Raw genomic sequence first — 22,022 nt, 5'->3', positions numbered from 1 at the left:
TTTTCCTGCAGTACACAAAAGTCCCTCCTCCTACAAGGAAATTCAGCATCACACCCAGTAGCTACTAGACATGACCTCCATGGCCATTAGTTTTCAAAGAATCAGTTTCTCGAAGGGTGACTATCTTTCCCTTTCTTTGTGCATATTTTTATGAGTCCCACAGGTTCTGCAGATAGCAGGATGGGGGATCACAACCGAATGCTTTCTCGTTACTATAGTACCTAATCTTGAGATTTACTGCCAACAAGAAGCTGCTACCTGTAAACGTGTCAATCATGAACTACGTGACTGCTATACAAATCACAACTACTTGAAATTTTCAAAATCATTCTACAGGGATAGCTTTTGCTTTGGCTGGCTGAACTTTGTTATGGTTTGTTGGGTATAATTTGTTAATACAGTGTGCTCCCTACAGAAGTCAGCTGCACACTTCAACTGTCTGCACTGATGTAAAGGACTGAGCAACTCAGGAAAGGATCTAACTCTGCTTAGGCATTACAAAACTGCTCTAAACACCAAAACCAAGAAAGATTTGATTTTCCTTCCAGAGAAAACAAAACCAAGAAAGGGCTACGTATTTCAGTGCACTAGCTCCAAATCTTCTTCAGCAGAAATCATTTATGGTTTTGTTTGCGTGCTCGTGATCTTGTAACAAGAAACAAGGTGAAATTAGAAAGTTTAAAGAGATTAGAGAGTGCTTATAAAGGACCACATATTGGATGCACATAAAAGCCTGAATATATGCATCTGGGACACAAATTAAAAGCAAGGAAAACTACCTATTGTAAAGACATGTATGAACACAGTGACAGGTGCTTGAACATACAACGATTCCATTGCGAAACGACTTAGAAGTCATGAGGTGGAAATTTTTCCTAAATTTCTAAAGAATAGTTTTTTTTCCAGAGACTGCTTTATGGGAAAAATACTGAAGTGTGCCCTCTTCCTTGGAGAGAAAATCTTTTCCCTGAAGCACCAGCTGATGCAAGAAGGCAATATCTGAAAGATATCCTTCAAAGAGGATGAATCTTGGTATCTGCTCTCCTGACTAAATTCTATCTGTATTTATTTACTGAGTAATAGACCACAGAAGGCTTTTCAGGAGACATTTTTTTGATATTTTTTCTTTCCTTCTCCTATTTAATTTTTTAAACTGAAGTCCACACAAGAAAGCATGAAGAAGCATCTGCTGAGCATATGCAACTTGCAAGTATTACCATTAATGGATACTGCTAATGGAAAGATTTTATTTGCCAGGCATACATATATTATGACTGGCATACAAATGCTCTTGGTCTGAAGGACTTGACAAGGAGAGCTGAGTAACTGTGGACCAGCTCTGTAGTGCAGCGTGAACATCTGTGCCCAGAGACTACCAGGAAAACAAAGGTTTGGGTCTCACATGGAGGATGTAGGACACACTTTAGATGTTTAGAAAATCTCCCAATGACAGTAAAGTGTAAAATAAAATTAGAAAACCTGGATCCAGAACTCAGACTGCAGTTTTCTTTTGATATTACTATAAAACTCCTGCCTCACAATCTCAAGGATCTCAATTCTCCCCCAACATCACCCAAAGAAAAGATCTGAGAGCATCAGCCAAAATCAGCTATCATCCCAGTACCATCAGAAAGGACCTGCACCTCTTGGATTTGTGGGGATTTATTGAAAGAGGTTATACAGAATTGCTAGGCATTGCCAGAATTGCTTTAGTCTTCAAAACAGTTCCCAAGTGAAAGGTGTAAAGTTCTTTTGAATCAGCTTTCTTAAATTAACTGGCACAAGTTTGGATGCTTTCTTGACATTCTATCAAGACAGACCCTCCCGAGGCAACCATGACACATATTTTAAACTGATAGGTCTAATTTCCAAATGGAAGCTATTGTAAATGAAATCATTATTTTTGAGAACTGAACCTAAATATGAAATACCCAAGACAGCCAGTCTCTCCACACAGATTCTCCAAAGTCTACCAAACGTCATCTCAGGAAAGCAAGAATCTTCTCCAGGGAAGATTTGTCCATTCTTATCACTGATGTGGAGTCTGCATATTTAAAATAAAAATAAGTGACTCACATTAAGTGTTCCCTGAATACAACAGCTTGACTACTTTTTATTTGAGCCAAATCTCATCTCTCCTCCAGGCTGTAAAGGTGTATATATGGAACCTTTTATCATGTTTCCAGGACTGCATTTCTACCCCCAGCTCATGCATACTTATTCCCTGAAACATGAAAGTTCTTCAAGTAACACTACTTCAAGGTTTACTCTCTGTCTTGGTTTGCTCACACTTGATCTTTGATTACTAACTCCACAAACATAAGCTGAATCCTGCAGAACAAGTGTATGTGACTCCCCAAAAGTGTCAGACGTATATTAAAAAGTTTCACAGTTAAGTTAAATTTCAAAGGAACATGGACAGGCTTATTTATTCTGCAGATACCAATTTTTGTTCTTACTTTTTTTGTACCTCAAGGGATCTTCTAAGGATTTCTATCATTCCCCATTCCCCTGACAAACAGCTTTGAGAATTAAAAGTACAATTGGTATAATGACCTTCAAGATTAATGATTACATAAGCATCTTTAAAATTCTCATGCAATAAAACTTGGAAGCCACTGAAAAAACATAAAATATACACCACACATTTGGAAAGGCAATGTATTAAAAGAGGTCCTCCATACTAAGAATAATACTTATATTCATTTTTAAAATATCAGTAATCTCACTAATTATTCTTTCTGTCTTAATTAGGCAACATATCTAATAAAACATGTTAAATATTTATATTTTTTCTATATTAAGCATTAGAGAAACACTATTTCCAGACTTGGAATATTCCAGTACAGGCACTGGCAGTAAAAAAAAAAAAAAAACAACCAAAAAAAACCCCAACAAAAAACCTGATATAACTTCTTAATGAGAATGAAAACAAATAATTTGAAAGATCTTTCCACAAGGTAAAAAAACCCTCTTTTTTTCAGCCTCTGAGAAATAAGTCCATATTATGCTGAACTTACTGGGGGGTTGGGAGGGAGGGAAATCTACAAAGAGTGTATCTCCAACACTGTAAAGATGATGTCACTACAGAATTTCTGGGTTAGCACAAAGGCAAGAAAATATTACTTATCAGACAATTCTAATTGGGTGGCTGTATTATTTTAATTTTTTTTTTTTTTAGTATATAACAAGGTCACCTCAGTTAAGTAGAAACATCAGTTTGTACTTTATACATCAGTTCAGTAGAAAAAATGAAAAAGTAATTGGTCCCTGTGTTCATCCAAGGAAGAATTGTGGGGTAGACTTTTAGCTGGTACATTTCTTTATCCTTATGGTTCTGGGATCCCTGAGGATGAAGGACCCCAGCGACAGCAGTAGGGTCCCAATCAGACCATAAAGGAGAAATGCAGCAGAATACCCACACAATTGAAGAGACTTACAGAACATGGGAACTTTGACAAATAGCCTAAGAAAGTTAAAGTATTAATACATCGAGGTCCTCCCTCTAAATCATCCAGGCCCTTGCACGATTCCTGATTTTCCATCTTCCTACCCCTGCATTGCCACTCTGCAAAGATCCAACTTTAATGTTGAAGAAAAGTTTCCGTGAACACAACCTTTTTTCAGAAAGTATCTCAGAAGTGGTTTGTAGGGGCCTCTTTGGAGCTGGTGGGTGTCTAGTAGTAGGAAACACCAACTTTAGTAACTTGAAGTGGGACACAAACCTGCTGACCAAGGAGACAGGAAGAGGATGAGCAGAAATATTAGATCCTTGGTTTCTGCTGATGCTGACTGAAGATATAATGAAAAAGGTCTTTATTTCTATCTTAGGTATTGAAGCTCTGATTATTATCTATAGTTTTCTACCTCCTTGTCTGTCTCTCTCCTCCTCTGTCTCCTCATCTCCATTTCAGGTATCACAGTAATTCTCTCCTTTCTCTTCTTCTTCTTCTAAGGTACTCACCAGTTTACTAGTATGTCTTATCACTAAACCTGGTGTCTATATGACATCACACTCCTTTGCTTCGCCAATACTCTATCAATGTTTAATATCTTAATAAAATCCCAGTCCTAGAGTGGTTCGCAGTGGTTTATAGCTTGCCTCTTCTTCTTATGTGCCATTTCCACTAGCCTTAAGCAACAGGTTTCGACTCTGTTCATGAGCTGCTTGCTACAGGAATAATACAAAATAGGTACAATCTTATAGCAGTTACTGAAGACCTGAACACTCCAAGTCAAACCAGCAGAGCTGATAACCTAGTTATTTATTTGGATTAGTCTAATCTAAGAGTGAATTAGTAGAAGCGACACACTTTTCAGCAGCAGGACAACTTGTCTTATTTTACAGTACATGATATTACAGTAAGAGTACTTGTTAGCCAGTTCCCCAAAAGAATTGGATGTTAAGACAACTAGAGCCATTCTCAGTTGTTCCAAAACGTGACAAACAACTGCAAAGAAACGCACTAAGACCTGAGCTCTGGAAGCATATCTGGTGCTGCCTAGCAGCGCTAGCACTGCAGACACCCCAGAAGCTCCCATCACCTTACCAGTAACGACCCTGCACAAACAACTCCCAAGGATGTCGAGTGTTTCTCCTTGTGCATTTAGCCATTCATCTGGCTGCTACCAGGATGCTCAGCAGCACACAATACAAATGAGCTCTTTGCGTTAGAAGCATTCAATTTGAACAGGCTTTTTAAGATGATATAAACTCCAGATCTCATTACCAACCCCAGAAACCACTCAATCCTGATTAATATGTCCCAGAAGGACTATGGAAATTAGCACAGGTTTCACTGGGAAATTGTAGAAGAAAAATATTTGCATATTGCATTATGTAAAGGCTCTTTCTTGGTTGAGTATCTATAGCTGTGGAAGCAATTTGAGGAGTCAGGTAACTTGTCTCTGCAGCACTGCAGTCAATCCAACTATTATTGTTCCAGAATGGTTTTCAGCTGTGGGCGGATCAGGTTTAGTGCTTATCCCTGGGACGTTTTTATTTGGCTAATCTTTGTAAATTGTTTGCTGCGAACAAATTAATGATGCATTTTCCTTTAAGCAAAACAGCTTTACTGTTTGTTCTTTGCTCTATGCTGCTTTCTCATTTTAGTCCATTTGCAAATGGTCATTTGCTCACCAGAGGTGAAACTACAAATGGATTAAAGCACTATTTGTTCCATATTTATTTATAATTTGTAAAGGCACCTATTTATAGCTTCACATACCATAGAACACGATTTGCAAACAAGAATAATTAAACTTGGTCTACTGATATAAAGGAGTTGCTGGCTAAAATCCCCCATCTGAGAGGAAATGTCCACTATTTTCCACATTAGTCATCTTAGCATGCTGCCACTAACATTTACTCTCTTAATAGATGCCTGGAAGGGAAAACAGTAGCTTTCTGGCTGTGGTAGACAAATCTGCCAGAGACAGTTGGAAGACACGTATGTTTTAGGGCCAGACTTCACCAACCAGAACCATGCCAAACCAACAGATCTTTCACCTCCAATCCGTTAGGGCTGACACTACAAATTCATACCCTATAGTCCCTATAGGTGGCATGAAGTAGTGGAGAGACAAGATCGTACAGAAGATCTGGGATGTAGGAATGAGAAATCAAGGAACATTTCACAGCCTTCCTATGCTAAATGGTTACAGAACAGGTAAATTTCAGGCAATGTGCAAAGGAATAAGACTGGGAGGTCAGTGGCGATGGCACACACTGCAAATAACCACGTTTCTTGCAGTTTCCTAGGTCAGGGTGAACTGCTGCCAAATACCAAGCACAGAGAATTACTGAAGACATTACTGATGGATATGATGTTAATATCAGCATTAAATTCTCTAGATTCCACCTTAATATCGCTTTACAGTTAACCAATTATAAAAGCACATTGTGGGGTCACAGAATTCATACAAAATTCAGTTAGCTTAAGGCTAACTCGAGTATCTCAACACTAAAGGGTAATTTGCCATCTAAGTATATCCATTTTATTCAGGCATAAATCCATACAGAGTGCACTTAACAAAAACAGATATACTGACACTTTGAATTATCCTCCCAACGGGAGAACTGCCCTGGCGATATCAAGAAAGACAGATTTCCTGAGAACATGCTCAAGAGGCCAGGTTTGCAGCCAGCTCAGTAAGCTAAACCAAAATTAGAAGCAAATGAGTAACATCCAAACAGAATCTCAGAATCAGGCAGTCTTAAATCAGAAGAGTCCTAAAAACAACAAATGGGTAATAGTTGCCTCTTCAAAACCTGTAATAACATAGCTCTTACAGGAAAACCAATGAAAACCTCTGAAAAGCCTTGCTTCCCTGCAGCAAGGCTGAATTAGTTCCTTCATGCCTACTTGAAAGTAGCAATTGGCCTTTTTTTCTTCTTTGCTTCTTAGAGCAAAGGTGATGGAAAAGAAAATAATCCATAGATACTGTTTAACACCTATTTGCCTGGCAATAATTACTGTGCATAGAGGAGATTAAGGATATCTGAATACTAGTACAGCGGGAAGCATTATAACAAGACAAGCAGAAACTCATTCTCTAATCCAAGCAATCAATGTAGGACTTCTCATCGCTACAGGTAGAATTTTGCTCTGGCCTTGCTCGGAGGGCATTAGGACTAGGAGCTAAAAGATGCTTTAGAATAAATTAGCACAACTATAAATCTGACAAGAAGATTAATATTCTAACTATGTTCACGATAATTAACTCACCAAAACAGTTCCACAATCATTATCCAGCTAGAGTGGAAATGGAAAAGTTTACAGCACTCCTGTAGATTTATAAGCCAATTAAGAGTGACCCTCCTCTAGATTTCATTAGAAAAGCCTCTGGTTCAGCAAAAGCTCACACATGCAAGCAGGAGTTTTCCTGAGGAAAGGGGATGCAAGGGATCTTTATCACCTCTATTAAACACTTTTCCTGCTCCCCTGAGAATTACATATTCCTAATGCATCCTCAGTCTCCTGTCAACTCTCCACCCTCACACCTGCAAGAAGTGGGACTGATGCTGTGGCACTTCTCCATGGGGGAAGCTCTGCTCCGTACCTTGCATGACCCAGGTGTCATGGTCCAACACCAGAGATACATTTCCTGTCTTGTGATACAGCTTTGGGCTAGGGCTCACAGTCCCCTTCCACCCGAAGCCATCTTCTCCCTTCCATGTACAGTTGTCAGCAGCTGGGTAAGAAGCTTCAACAGCTAACAGTGAACTCCAAACTTCTGCTTAATATGTGAAGTATCTCCTTGCTATCTCTGCCATTTTTCCCTTTCATTGCCTTTTTGTACAGATTCATTGTTCTAATATAAGAGCCTTCTCTGCCACTGTCAGAGCAGTCTCCCTTTATCTCCAATTCCACAACTTGCTCTTCTCCTTTCAAAACCTTGTCTAAGGAACATCTCTTTTCTCCTTTTGTTGCATACATCTATGCCTGCTCCATCCCTTTCCTTTGTGTCTTCCTGCATAATTGTGTTTTTCAGCTTTGTAGAGTATTTTTCAATATAGATAGCATAAAAATTGCTATCTAAAATGAAATAGCATTGTATCACAGCCCACACTTTTGTCCCAGTAATATACACAATTTGGACTGACTCAAGCTGTGGTGTGTATGCAGGTAAAGTAAATTCTGAATTATTCAACACTTAAAAACACTGAAAAATCATTTACTTGTTACAAGCAATAAGATTTATGTATTATGTCTCCCAATCAATAGCTTGTGTGTCCACACACAGCTGATTTATCCATATTGAAAATATAATTATAAGTCTAGTTTGCTCTGAACCACAGAGTCCTTTTGTAACAAGATTATTTAAATACAAATGGGGTTGGAAAATTGGTTTTAAATGGCTAATCTGTCTTGTCTTCAACTCCAGCTGCAGAATTTACTAACATCATAAACACAGGCTGAGTGAAAATGTAAGAGGTTTTCTGATTCTCCTCGCGATCTGTCTATGCAGTGCTCATTAACGGGGAAGTTGATGGGAGCTGTATGCATGCCGTGAGAGGAGGATAATAAGCCTTGTAATCTCTATAAAGAGAAAGGGACTTTTACTAGTGATATGTCATATATACTGGTTTGCAAACGTCTGTCTTATCAGCAACCCAATGAAGAATTTATGTACCTATGTCTCAGATGCACTAAAGGACATGTATGCCATATAGGTGGACAAAACCTGTACCCAGATGGCTGGAAACAACTCCTCAGGAGTGCCACTTGCAATATGGAGCATCAGACACTTGTGAACACATGATTAGGAAAAGTTTCATCCGGGCAGATTTACTCAGGGAGTATGAAAGGTGCTATTGTCTTCCTGCTATTTCCACCAAATGTGGCCAATGGCCCACGACTTGCAGTGGGGAAAGGCTGTGCCAGTACATGCTCCTCCAAGAGAGCCCTCTGGTACAGACAGCTGGAAATACCCCGTAACTTTGTCTCTGGGTCATGCAGATGGCTCGGAGAAATTGCATTCTAATCTGACTTGTGTTGAGTAGAGATTAAGGATTTCTGCCAGTTTTAGTTTAACAGACATAGTGGAGAAGAAATGTCAAGACCTGTTTTCCTTTGCTGGAATGCAAATAGATTAAAACAAAGTGAAACCTCAAATTTCTACTTGAAATCAAATGCTTGCCTTGAAACCCAGGTATTTCTTACACCCTTCTTTTCAGCAACTCAGTATTCTGTCAAATGGTTCTCCACATAGTTATATTGCCTTCAGAAAAGAAACAAAAAAATTCACCAGACTATCTAGGTCCCTTATACTGATACATAATCTCCCCTTTCAACAGCTGCAAATGAATCATAAGTTGTCACCTATGAGCAATTGGTGTGACACATTCAATAATATCCATACAGCAAAGCACAAACTTCCAGTTAGTTTTACTAAAGTAGAAGCTGTATCAGTGAACCTGACAGGTCCAGTGCATATCAATATTTTATATTGATACAGCAGACATCATCTAATGATCTCTAGGCAATAATGATTTAGATTCCAGCCCCATCTGAGCTATGAGTTAGTGTTGACCACCTCTTAAGTTAGGAACAGCACAGCTTTCTGAAACAAAAAGCAATAAAGTAGGTAAACTTCTAGCCAAAAGGCTATACACAAGAATTCAAAAAGGAAATCTTAAAAAGCTCAAAGTCCTGAGGGACATAGAGAGTACTAAATTCCTATCCTAAGGACAGAGGAAAAAAAACTTCAAAGGTAAAGCCTGCAGGGGGGATGTTTCCCACCTGACCACCTGAGATTTCTGAAGTGGCCATTTTCCACAATAACCTAGATTTTAACCCTTTCACTCCCTGTGGATGAGAGGTAACCTGGTGTGACAGTGTGCTCCCCCGCCTAACCTGACCTTTATCTCCTGTAATCCTGCTCAAGCGATAACTACCAGGGGTGATCGCTAATGGATGCTGATAGTGATAGCTGCGTCCATTCAAAGTGGATTAGGGAGTCAGATAACAACACAATAACCAAGGGTTATTGTGAGAAATACGCCCACCTAACCACAGTTATCAGTATGCAAATATGACTATGAGTCAATCAACTTACCCCCATAAATAGTGAGCAGCCCAAGAGCCCTTTAAGCTCTCCTGCATAGCAGCGGGCTACACGGCGGGATGTCCCCTTGAGTAGGGACGCCTCTCAAGGTTACTCCTCGAGGCTGAGAGATTCCTTGCCACAACAGATCCTCGGTAAGTGACTAATAGCATGCTAAACTTTGAAATCTTAGCTAAGTGATATAAAGGATGAACTGCACATATATAATCCTTTAGACATAAACCGTTGACCAAGTCTGTGACTAGGTTTGGATCCAGCCATACCCAGACTCCTCTCTGAGAACGAGTCTAGAAAGCAAGAGGGTCCTTTCTGAACCTCATGGCTCAACGGGAGGGTCTCCCTGACAGTTTTGTCTGACCTTGTCCTCTATGCAGTAAATAATCAAGTGTACCTTGCCATCGAATCATGTTAAATCACTGTCTTATTTACCATTGAGCTCTAACTCACTGTTTTATATCAATAAAGTGTATTGCTGCTTCTCTCTTACAAGTGAAGTGCAGTCTCACTTTCCATCCACGACACCTGGTAGCTTACCACCTTGCCCTGACATAGGAGACTCCTACCTTGACTCCTGCTCTGACAGACCACCCTGCCCACCCCAAAAAAAGAATGGGATACAGATTCCTAAGGTTGAAACTACCAATCTTGTGACAGATTGGTACAGTGTACACTGTCACAGATTGTGACAGTGGAGGCTACCCTGGGGGGCTGCTTTCCTATCCCTGTGAAATGGTCCACTCCACTGTCTTCCCTTAAGTCAAGGGTGACATTTTTTCCCTAGAGGTGCACAATGCAGAGCTTCCCTTACAGCTATTTAACAGCCAGATGTTTAGGACAAGCACCATGGTATGCTTGTCCTTGTTTCATCCAAGGGTCTGCCATTTATAGAGAAATCTTTAACATACAGCTGGACAGCACACTTCTATTTTTCTTTTTAGTTAGAAAAAAGCCTAAGGAAAGGATTACTGCCAATAAAACAGAAACACTGCAAAATTTGAAATTATAATTCTATACATGCTTCTGAAAGCCTGTTTGGCTTTCCTCTTTGTGCTCTGAATGGCTCTCAAGATCTAATTTAATTCAGTGAAACAAATCCAAAAGTGTAGGGGAAAAAAAGAATCAACTTTCTCTTTAGTTAGAATAAAAATTGTACGGAAGTAATTCTTGATCTTCATTAATTCCATGGGCAGGCATACAAGCTCCTAGGTGTTAATGAGACTTGCCAGTTTAGGTGGACTGTAGAGTCTAATGAAATGTCAAATGAGGCCACTTTGGATTTTCACTGGATATTCCAGCAGCAAAGTCTGGCAATGCATCCTAACAATCCCTTCAAGCCCTCTGCCTGGGGACGTGAAGCAAATTGTTCTTCTGGACTGGAATTACATTACTGGCTCACATGGACAGTGTGACTTGTAGAAACTAATGTGAGGGGAAGAATATCCAAATACTTCCCACAGTGTTACCTTTTCCACATCCAAATTCTATTTCGTTTTTTCTCAATTATATACAAAACTATCCTCTGTAGCCTATGATGGTTTCCATTAAAAAGCATATAAAAATTCCCCCTCCAGAAAGCACACTTCCAGATCTACTGAAGCTTTAGAACTTGTGTCAGGGTCTGCTCCGAATCACCTTCATGCCTGATCACTTAGTAAAACAAGAGAGTTCAGGTTCTTCATAAATCCTAATTCACTGTCAAATGCCTGCTAGGCTTGTTCTTATTCTTGTGCGCAATATTAGGTGCCAGATCAGAAACTGACAGAATTGGATCCTTAGGGCATGAAGATTTGGTATAGTAAATTCTACATGTTGTCTTTTCAAGTTTCCCTTTAAGAAGAAAAAATTACAAAAGAAAATAAAAGGTCAAGGGTTTCCAAAAAGGAAAGGACTGAAAAGTTAGACATGTAATAAAAAACTAATTTGTCTTAATATAAAATTTTAACAAGGCACATAATATTTTCAGGGAAGGAAGCACTTAATGACAGCAAGTCTGTAAAAATATCTCAGTTCTGGATTTCTGAGTCCCAAGGGTAGAAGTCGAGAGCCAGATTAAATGATCACTACATTCAGTCCAGAATGAAATTCCACTGTTTTTAAACATTAAAAAAAAAAAAAAAAAAATGAAGGTACAAGTATCTGGAGCAAAGCCAGACTCAGCCTAATATAACTTTATAAGTGACAAGTGAAGCAGAGCCACACTTGACAACTTTGTGACCATCTTTGGGCCAAAGTTGCCTTTCTAAAGGAAGAAGGATTTCATTAGCTTTTCCTAAATCAAACCATGATAAAACAAAGACAGTGGCAATGCAATGGATTTTAAAACCGCAGAAGTTAATTTCCCTGTACATGCAGCCCTACTGCCTGCAACATGCTCAGGAAAAAAGTAAGCAGCCCTTCTCCCCTCTTCCTGCTGCACCACAACTCTCCTCATTCACAATCATTATGTTCTAGAAGCGAAATCTGCTTTTGAGACACAGCATTTAACCAAGATGTTAACCAAAGAAAAACTTAAGGCAAAAAGTCTACTTGATCACCCTTAAAACGTTCCCTTTTATTTTCATGAAGAATATGTTTCATTTACCACTACATACTGTCATGCTACCAAGGCTATTGATCCTCAGAAATAGAGAATATAGCACAAAGAGGATGCTACCATTCATTAACAGTTCACTAACAATTCACATTTTCCATATGAAAGGAAGACTTTTAAACTTCTCCATCCACACCTGAGGTGGCATTGCAGTCCTACTGCCAGCACCTGGCATGGTCACACATTGAACTTGTGACACAGCAAGCGTCAAGTCTGCATTAAAATTTAGGGAAAGCCTTGAGCACTTTTAGTGTATCTGCTAAATCATCCCACAATTCATGCTGCAGCTCCAGCCTTCTCCAGCCAAGGAGCAATTTACCACCCACCTCCCCCAGCATGAGCTCTGTTGTTCTGGCCAGCAAGCATGCATAAGACACAGAGTTAATTTCCGTATTTCCTGGAGAAAGTATGTAGGTGTTTAGCCCCATTTACCCTGGTGTGCCTGAATCAAAGTCAACCAGGCACAGAAGCGTGCAGGTCATTTTGAGTGCCCTGAGCATCCTCATAGTCTGAAAAACAGTGTAGTCCTGAGGGCCTAAACTTGTATTACACAGGCAGTCGGGGACATAACCCATTTAGATCAAAACACTTATCTCAGACTCACTCAGGTCTGCTCTCTCTCCATTACAGTGCTCCTCTGACCTGAAACCGAAGCTGTTTCTCCAAATGCCAAAATGAGCCTGAACCAGAAAGATCTGGGGCCAAAGGCACCCACAGTTCAGACCTACCCAGATGGTGTCGTCTTGTCTGTACTGTTTCCAGTTGCGGCCGGTGTCGCTGAACATCAGAGTATAGCTGGTTACCCAGTCTGAGCTCCCGTACCTGCCCTGGGTAGCAACTGCGACAATCTCCACTCTGTCTCCCAGATCAACCTGGAGCCACTGCTGCTCATTTGAGTCCAGCGGGGACCAGCCACCAGCTCCTGAAAGAGATTGGGTAAAGATAATTTAGATGACAATGACAGCACAAGAAATTATACTTGAGAAAGAACCGTGTTGTTATTTCAGGTCATCACAGAGGAGTCTACTTCCTGAACATACAGTTATTTGTTCATATTTTTGGTTTTCTTAATTAACCTAAAGTTAAAAAAGATTTTTGAATTTCTAAGAAATTTTAAGGAAATCTATTCTTTATCAGCAGGACAAATGTCAGTGAGGTTGGCAGATCCTCAGTCAAAAAAAAAAAAAGTTATCTATTCCCTCCTCGCGTGCTTGAGCAAATCTGGGAATGCTGATTTTTAACTTCTAATTTGCTTTGACATTTTCTTTTTTGTTATGTTTTGAAAGACATGCAAACATGTTAGTTATCTTGATTTGCACCCTATTAGGTATTTGAAAGAACAGTTTAATTACAGATTATAAATGCACTTCAGATAATATGTTGTAAAGCTAGAGACCATTTGATTGAGCAACTAAAAGGACTGCCTTCACACTGGAAAGCAGCCTCTTCCTTACACAAGATGCTTGTTAAGTGAACATGTATTTTTTCTTAAACAAAAGAACAAACAAGACCTTCATAAGGACAAACACAAGTTGCAAATTATCAACTTCTATGATCCACTTCTCCATTCAGGAATGGAGACTTCAGAAGTCATGATCACATGGAAGCTGATGGCTTGTAACTCATGTTTGTCCTTTAAAAGAAAAGGTATGTGCTATCCCTTGAATTCTTTTCGAGGTTAAACAAGCTCATGGTTAATGCCAAGCCAATGAAACACAGAATTTCACCACTTCACTCATTACAAAAAATGTGAACTTATGGTTAAAAAAGCAAATCCTTCCAGACTGGAATATATTATTTTATGTTTTCTTGCTGTCTTTTACACCCTTAAATTATAGGTTATGTTGGGTTTTTTTTTTAACTTGTTTCTACTTGCACACATTTATTCTCTGTATACACCCAGCATTCACTTCAGCCTTACAAATACGTGAACAATGCAGCTATGAAGAAAGCAGAAGCCATTAACAAAGTATCCAAAGCAGCAAATTTTCAGGCTGCTACTGCTTCTGCAACCCATCATCTTGTATGTTTTGCCATTACTAGTGAAGTTTACAAAAACACTTCTGTGTGATTACAGTGAACACAATCACATTGGGAAGGAAAGGGGGAAATACAGAGTTGAGAGTAAAGCATTAAGAATTCTTCATGTAAACTACAAGAATGATTCCAAATATGCATTTCCAAAGAAAAAGCATCACTAAACTTTGGTTATAAGTAGCTGGGTTTACCTTAATATTTTAATCTCAGTAAGTGATCTGTCTTCAAAGCTGCTCCATGAATAGTTTATCAAAGTGAACTGAGTTGAAAGATCAATAGTTGTGGCTTATATCAAAGAAGTCAATTTCAGTAACTTTGCCCTTTAAAAAAATTTTTGATTTTCCTGGACCACATTGGATTTGCCAACTCACATTTGAAATTCCTTTGTCTGAGAATAGGTGTTACAATTTTCATTATTTACAGTTCATTAAGCTAGGATTTAGTCCCAATTCCTGAAACAGCAGCGTGTTTATTCCATAGCTAGAATTGAGTATCATCCCCGCTCCCCTGGATGACTCAGTCTTCACTTCTCTACCAGAACTCTCCAGGGAAAATAGTTTGTAACCAAACTAATGCATACTGCTTGCTAGTGCCATGCTTCATTTTTACCTTTTTCAATCACAACAGAAGTCTTCATCGTCATTGTGATTATTTTACCTGCCTTAAATAGAATACTCTCCCCTACGAGCATGCCATGAAAGACCTAACAAGAATATTAGGAATTTCATCACTCAATTCTTCTCTGACTACATCATATCTCTCTTTTAATGCCATACAGATATATATCTTAGGTAAGACTATAGTACTTTCCGCTAAAAATCCTAACAACGTTTCTCTGCCCCCCCCCCTTTTTTTTTTATTTTAAATGCCATATAAAGAATATTTCTGTCTGGGTTTTAAGATACAAACTATATAACTGTGTTCCAAGACAGCAAGCTGCACATTTCTCCTACACAGAATTGTGACTAATGTACACAGGAGCCAAAGGAAACCTTCCTTTGGATTCTAATATCCAATATCTGAAATAGACTCTGAAACATGATAGTTGCTGCTTTGTTTACAGTTTTATTCCAGGAACTGGCAGGACACAGAAATTCAGTTCAGAAGTTCTGGCAGGTCTGTGACACAAAGTTGTTCCCTTCAACACTCCGAAGAGCTTATTCTAGATGTTTTCAATAAATATTAAAAGAAAGGTGGGCACTTTCATCTTTCCTTCATTGTCTCTTCAATCAGTCTTTCTATAACATAAACAACGACAACTAGATGGAGGAAAATCACTTATAACAATTAATTTGTTTGATGAGTTTCCCATTAAAAAAAAAAAAATTTTGCTTTCTCTGTTCTAGTTTATATATAAGTTCTTAAGCCGAGCTTATTACCACAGGTACTTTCCAGTAGTTTGTCAAACATCATAACTCACAACTACTCTATGTAGTTTATGCTCTCTCCCTTCTGCTAGAAGTGGCAGAAAGGTGATATGCTTTCCACAAAAGTATTTTGCTTTACTATGCACTGCTGTTTTCCAGTTTGAGCATGGCACAACAGGTTTATATTTTCTAAGTCAAACAAACAATACACACTGAATGGAAATTTGGGAGATCTGTGGTGAGCTTGAGCTCTCAAACTGCAGATTACATGGCATCTCTGAACTGTGTATCTCTTCACATGAGCACGTTTGTCTGCCAGGAATGTCAGTCTAGATGACGCAGCAGTGACACCTGCTCACAGCATTACCTCTCCAGTAGCTGGTCTTGCAAGAGAGATGTTACCAGTTACAGACCATGACTTTACAGAACAGCAGCTGCTTCATATACCTTCCCATGGGAAAAAAAACTGCTGTATTTCGTCTCCCAAACCTTCCACCGTTACCATTTCCACAGATGGACAGTAATTCTACTGACTTGTAAGAATGGCAGTTAAAATCCCTGCAACAGCAAAGCCGCATTGACTGCGTGACTGAGAGCAGAACTAAAGCTTTTCCCATTGGGCCTCTCTCACTTCTGCTAGTAAAGGATTAAGCAAACATATAACTTCTGCTTACTTTTGTGGGTATCCCAAATCCTCACCAAATACTGCTGTGAGTGCCAAAAATCAATAAATGTTCTTTTTCCTCCATATTTGCTCTGTTATACAGAGCAGGTGGCACAAGGGATATTGGCATCTTTTTCCAGCACAATCTGTGTCTGCACATTTCTTTTATGCACATCATTCCCTATAGTGTGTCACAACCACCCCACACTTTTTTTAATAAGTAGCAAAAAGCACATCCAAAGTATAGCAACTCTTTTACAGCCATTTGTTCCTCTACCTACTGGTGGTGTTCACCCTGTGGGGAACGTTTGTCAGGGCAGGCCCAGGACAAGAGACAAGAACATAGGATGCAAAGGCTCTAATAGGCAACAACAAAGACTACTGAAGACACAATATTTACAGGACATCTACTCCTTTGAACAGATACAGGCATAACCCTGACACTGTTTTCCTGCAGTTGCCCACAAGGAAATTGAAGACTGTAAATCTTTTACTAATAGTGTGGAATAAACATAAAACAGACAAAATGTGGCTCTGATTACACCCACCAGATCTGTACATTTGTTTTTAGGTAATCTGGAAAGTACTAATGTATGAAGATGCCACACTGCCTCTCTCACAAGAAAAAAGGAGAGAGAGGATGCTCAAAGTCAACACATGCTTGGCACTTCATATGCCCCTCAGACATCATATTGTAATTTCCCCATTCTGCCCACCAGGTTCCCATTGGTCTTGATAGGATTCTGCTCATTGCAAAAAGGCTACACCATCATTCCTCACAGTTCACACATTTCACATTTTCTGTGGATTATTTCAGGGGAGAGGTTCAACATGGTATGGAGAAAATGTCCTAGTGGAGAAACGGTACCACAGGAATGAGATATATTGCTCATATTCTCCATGGCAACAAATCATAATGCTAGAAATATGAGGAGAACAAAGATCAGATGGTTTCTCAGTTGGAGACCCATACGTCTCCAAGAAATACAATCAAATACTTTTTTTTCTTTTTCAGACCATTTGTATATTTTACCATAATTATTCCAAAAATTACACTTAAGCCCGGTGTTATGCAGTCAATGCTCCTTGACGTTCCACAGGGCTGCTCAGGATGCCCATACTTGCTTGTAGTTTATTAATATGAAGCAAAGGGAATGCTTGTTTCCACCCTACAGTGCCTTACAAACAGCTCAACTGGCTTTATAATGTGCTACAAACTCTTGGACTTCCTGCCGCAACTAACTGCTTCCCTGCTGCAAAGTTTTACTTTAATGCCCAGATCAAACACTTTCTGGCCATAAAACAAATTCTTTTTGACATTATATATGTTTTATATTCCCATACATAATTGCCTATAGTGACTACTCAGGCTGAGAGCTAATAGAGAACTGAAAAAGCTCACTTGATACAGTCATATTGTAGTAATTTTCTTATTCTTTTTCATTATTTATTTACCGTAAACAACAAAGCTGATTAATCCCTCTCATGGGTAAGTAATATACCTCATACATCAGAATCATATTTATCAGAATTATACTAACTGTTTACTATTACCAGTACAGATTTAACAGCATTTTAATCGAATGCTTTCAGCATTTCATACAAAGCTTTACTCATGGGTAGTTTGTGTGGGTTTTTTTTTAACGGCACATTTCACTGCTGCAGGCGTTTTTTTAAGCAACAGCCTTTTAGTTATTGTTATCTATTACCGAATCAACTTGATGAATTAGAACTTTCTAGTGATGTAGGTCTGGACTGTGTTTTATAAATTCATCTTCACCTGTTGCATTCATATTTACATTAACAAATACATTTATCTGGCTTTCTACCTTGAGGCACTGTTACTTGCAGCACTGTCTTATCAACTCCAAACAAAGCTAAGCCAACTCATCAAAACACTCCAACATTATCAGAAAGCCATGGCACAGTCCTTGTTAGTGAATATTATTTCTTGTAAAGTTATCTACTGTTTGCATTCAAGTGCCAGCCAAAGAAAGTTCCTTTAGCCACCATCTACCACTGCTTGCTCCTCCAACCCAAGATGAAGTACCAACACGAATTCTGCTGGCACTACATCTGTGCATTTCTACAACAGTCTGTGCAACAAAAGAATTAAGCAAGGTAGAATTTAGCTTCTAGGTCCCTGTGTTGGGCTTAGCTCATCAGTTATCACGTAAGCCTTCAAAATATGAAATAAAAGTTGCTGAAACAACTTCCTTGCTTAGGGTTCAGTTTCAATACTCTGTCTTCCTGTTCCCATGATTTGTGCCAAAAGATGGTGTGGACCTTACTGATGCGATACTGTATGTCTAAAAAACTAGAATACCTTACACCCCACTATATGGCAAAACTGCTCTAGCACAGCTAAATAAGACCTATTTCATTTTCTGCCCTTAAATTGCAATCATTTTCAATTCATTTTAGATATTGTTAATATCACTTTAAAATATAGTACAGCCAGAGCTCGTCTTGCAATAATAGTGACTTTGAATCTCTTCCTCTTTTCTGCAGATAAAATTAGTCATTACAGTCATTTGCAAAACCACGTAAGCACATCTATTCACTGCCTCAGCTAGCAGTTGGAGACAAAGGCACGGCAAACTCAAATATCATGCTCAATGTTTACAACTTTCTGTATGTTGAGCAACTACCATGTCACCTTTTACTTGCTGAGGAACTCTGGTTCAGGAGTTTAAATAGGATGTAGTAACTCCCATCTAACACTTCTCTAACGACCTAGCAACTCCTTATTGTTAGTGTCAAGCATCTAAGAGAGAGCCTTTTACTGTCTTTCTGCAGATTTATCAAACAGTGTTCGATTAAAACAGACGTTTCGGAGATTATATTTAAGTAGGAAAATTCTCATTTATTTTCTAGTAGTACACTTTCTAGTGTTTCTAATAATGAAAATCGTATGTAATGTGATAATACAGCACTCTCCTCTTTTTGAGGCTCTAACTTGGGAATGAGTTGGGAATCAACAACCCAAATTTGCAACGCAGTGTCAAATGATGTCCTAGATACTGCCAACTTCTCTTTTCTGATATCAAGTTTGATCCTAATAGTTTCACCTTGTGTGTGAACTCATTATCCGGGCCTCAAACATTCCTCGTTGCAAATGTCTACAAAGTTTTTTCATTTATTTTCACTATTTCTGCAGAGTTGTGTAATCATTGAATTCCACTGGAACTTTAATATCTAGTTGCTATTAGCTTTAACAAACACCTACGTTTTGGAATAGGGTCTTCAAGCCTAATGACCTTCAGGCTCTAAAGATTATGGGAACTCTCTTCAAAAGCAAAAAGACTATCTGAACTTCCTTCAGGATGTTTCTACAAGAGAAGTGGAGATCTTCACATTCAATAGAAATTTCCTATCATAAAGGAAGGAATTGCTCCTAAATAGAGCTCTCACAGAAGCATACACTAATGGCTCTATTCAACTTGGCTCTGAATGCACTGCATACAAACAGCATAAAAAGTTATTCTTTGTAAATGTGATTAAAAAGAATAGTTTAAGCATTTCATACTGCAACCTTACCATCTCGCCTGTTGAGCTTTGCAAAGCTGGGACTGTGAGTACTGAAGAGCTCAGAGGAACTGGTAAGGGCTGTTGAAGGTAAAGGAGATACCAATGCATCATCACAATTATCTAAAAAAAAAGCAAAAAACAAAACATACAGAGGTCATCACATGAGCAACAAATATGCCAACTTGTGCTATCTTGAGGAGGTGTTTGTTTCTACTTAGCAGACAGAGACTGAAGAAAGAGCACACTTGTGCTTGAATTAATGTGTAAGGCTGAAATTTACGCCCCAGAATGACAGTCTGGTGGGATGGCAACTGGATGGGACCTCTTGTTAAGACATTGAATACTTGAAAAACTTGAAAATGTTTTCCTTTCAGAGAATGCAATTTGATAATCTACCCTCCTTTCTTCATTTCTTCCCCAAGCTCACACACATATACAAATTAGTTTTGTTCACTCAAATGAGTAGTCTACTATGTCTTTCCCCTTTTACTTTCACATCCTCATCTGAGGACAGATGGGCTAGGCTAACACTCAAGTTGAATTTTTGAGCCCATAATGTTTGAATGAGGATGAAATTAGGTAAAGTAAGTTTGCTCATTACAGTGCTGTCACATACACACTCAAGAATATAATGCAAGGTTTCAGTAGGGAATAATAATAATAATAATAAAACCCTCTCATTTTTAATTGAATCTCCCATGGAGCAAACATGGATCTAATTACTGGAAAAGTCCTGCAGGTTAGCAGGATCTCAGGCACCACAGCGTTCTCACACTCGCAGAGTAAATATATAATTTGCAAGGAAGGGAGGGAGAGTGGGCCAGGGAAAAATGCATTAATGATATTTCAGGGTTACAAAAGGCAAGAAATAAAAGCAAAAATTACTTTAAAAATTATAATTATGACAGCAAATTTAGACTGATCTAAAACTGGGTGATACCTTTTCCATAATGAGCCAGATTACATTAAAATATTTCTCATTTCTTTCTACAACGGCTCTCTACAAAAGTATCTATCTGGGCTGTTTTAACCAAAATCCATCTCTATATGAAAAATCAGTGTAAACAATACAATTCATATCAGTGCATTGACTGATGGACCTCAAAAAGCTAACTTAAGTACGAAATCCTTTCCATCTCTTGGGTTACCATCAGCAAAAAGGCCTAACAAGATCTGCGAGTTAGACAAATTAAGGACAAGTATGCCAATTATGCTTTGACCATGAGGATAATTAGCCAACAAAACAAGTTACCAAGGTCCTGAGAAGATTCTCTATCGCTTACAGCCTTTGAGTCTCAAAGAGAACTTATGACTGCAATGCAGAAATGTCTGTGGAGTGCCATGCTCCCTGATACGCGTGAGATCAAATGATAATTGTTCTGTCTTGACTTAAAAAAATCTGTAAATTAAAATTAGGCTCTTAAATTCACTGTCATTTGTCACCTGAACAGTGATTTAAACAAAGATCTCAAACAGTAAGTACATTGGGGCACTGAACTCACCCAAACTTCTGCATTCTATAAAACCCAGTGGAGAGGTTGGGAACCTCTCAAAAGGAGGTTCAAGGTCTTAGCAACAGATCTACATGACTATTCAGCATCGCTTAAAACCTGAAATTGAAAATAACCGAATGCAGAGTTTTAAATTTAAATAGTGTCTAGACTGCTGGCTTTCTTCAGTTCCCTGCGGTTGCTCCTGGACCAGGAGAGAATTCAACACGTCAGCCTGTGATCCACAAGTTGGCCATGACAAGAGTCACAATGACAATCTCTGGATTCTCACTGTTCCCTGATGGTATGATTGGATACCTACAGGACACCAAGTGTCTCAGCACAGCAGCAAGTGTAAACCATTTCAGAGCAATGCATTTAAGGTTTTCCCTAGGATCTTTGGAGGCTCCAGCCTAGGAAGTGATAATTAGCTCTTCTACCAGGTGCTTTGTCTACATTTCCACATCCTTTGCTTCCATCCCCAGACACGCTCACCTGGATCTCTGCTACTACAGCATTACAACATCATTTTCACACCAAATTCCGGGATCCTTATTTGGTTTTCCTCAACAAAAAACATCACTACATTCATATCTAGCTACTAAAACATGTCATTTTAAGGCTTCGGGATTTAGGACCCCATTAACAATTTGGAGATAGTTCTGAGAGCACCAAGATCAATACAGTCCACCTTCTGATAGATAAGAGAGTAATGATTGATTGACTTGAGAGTGCAAGCAGGAATCTCCTTCAAGTGAAGTTGATTCTTGAAT

The 22,022-nt window shown here is 38.9% G+C and overlaps 1 protein-coding gene across 1 annotated transcript in view; it reads right to left on the bottom strand.

The window, feature by feature from the left end:
* The window catches only part of CNTNAP5 (contactin associated protein-like 5), a gene marked incomplete at its 5' end in the record, with an annotated part of 228,899 nt that extends 209,020 nt beyond the window's left edge, over positions 1-19,879 (bottom strand). Inside the window, 2 exons of the mRNA XM_009323543.1 lie at positions 12,889-13,082; positions 19,769-19,879. Coding sequence (XP_009321818.1) covers positions 12,889-13,082; positions 19,769-19,879 — 305 coding nt within the window. The remainder of the gene's footprint in view (positions 1-12,888; positions 13,083-19,768) is intronic.
* Positions 19,880-22,022: the final 2,143 nt, after the last annotated feature.

Source organism: Pygoscelis adeliae, unplaced genomic scaffold (assembly GCF_000699105.1).
Source record: "Pygoscelis adeliae isolate BGI_AS28 unplaced genomic scaffold, ASM69910v1 Scaffold664, whole genome shotgun sequence".
Lineage (NCBI taxonomy): Eukaryota > Metazoa > Chordata > Aves > Sphenisciformes > Spheniscidae > Pygoscelis > Pygoscelis adeliae.
This window is presented reverse-complemented; position numbering and strand designations above follow the sequence as displayed.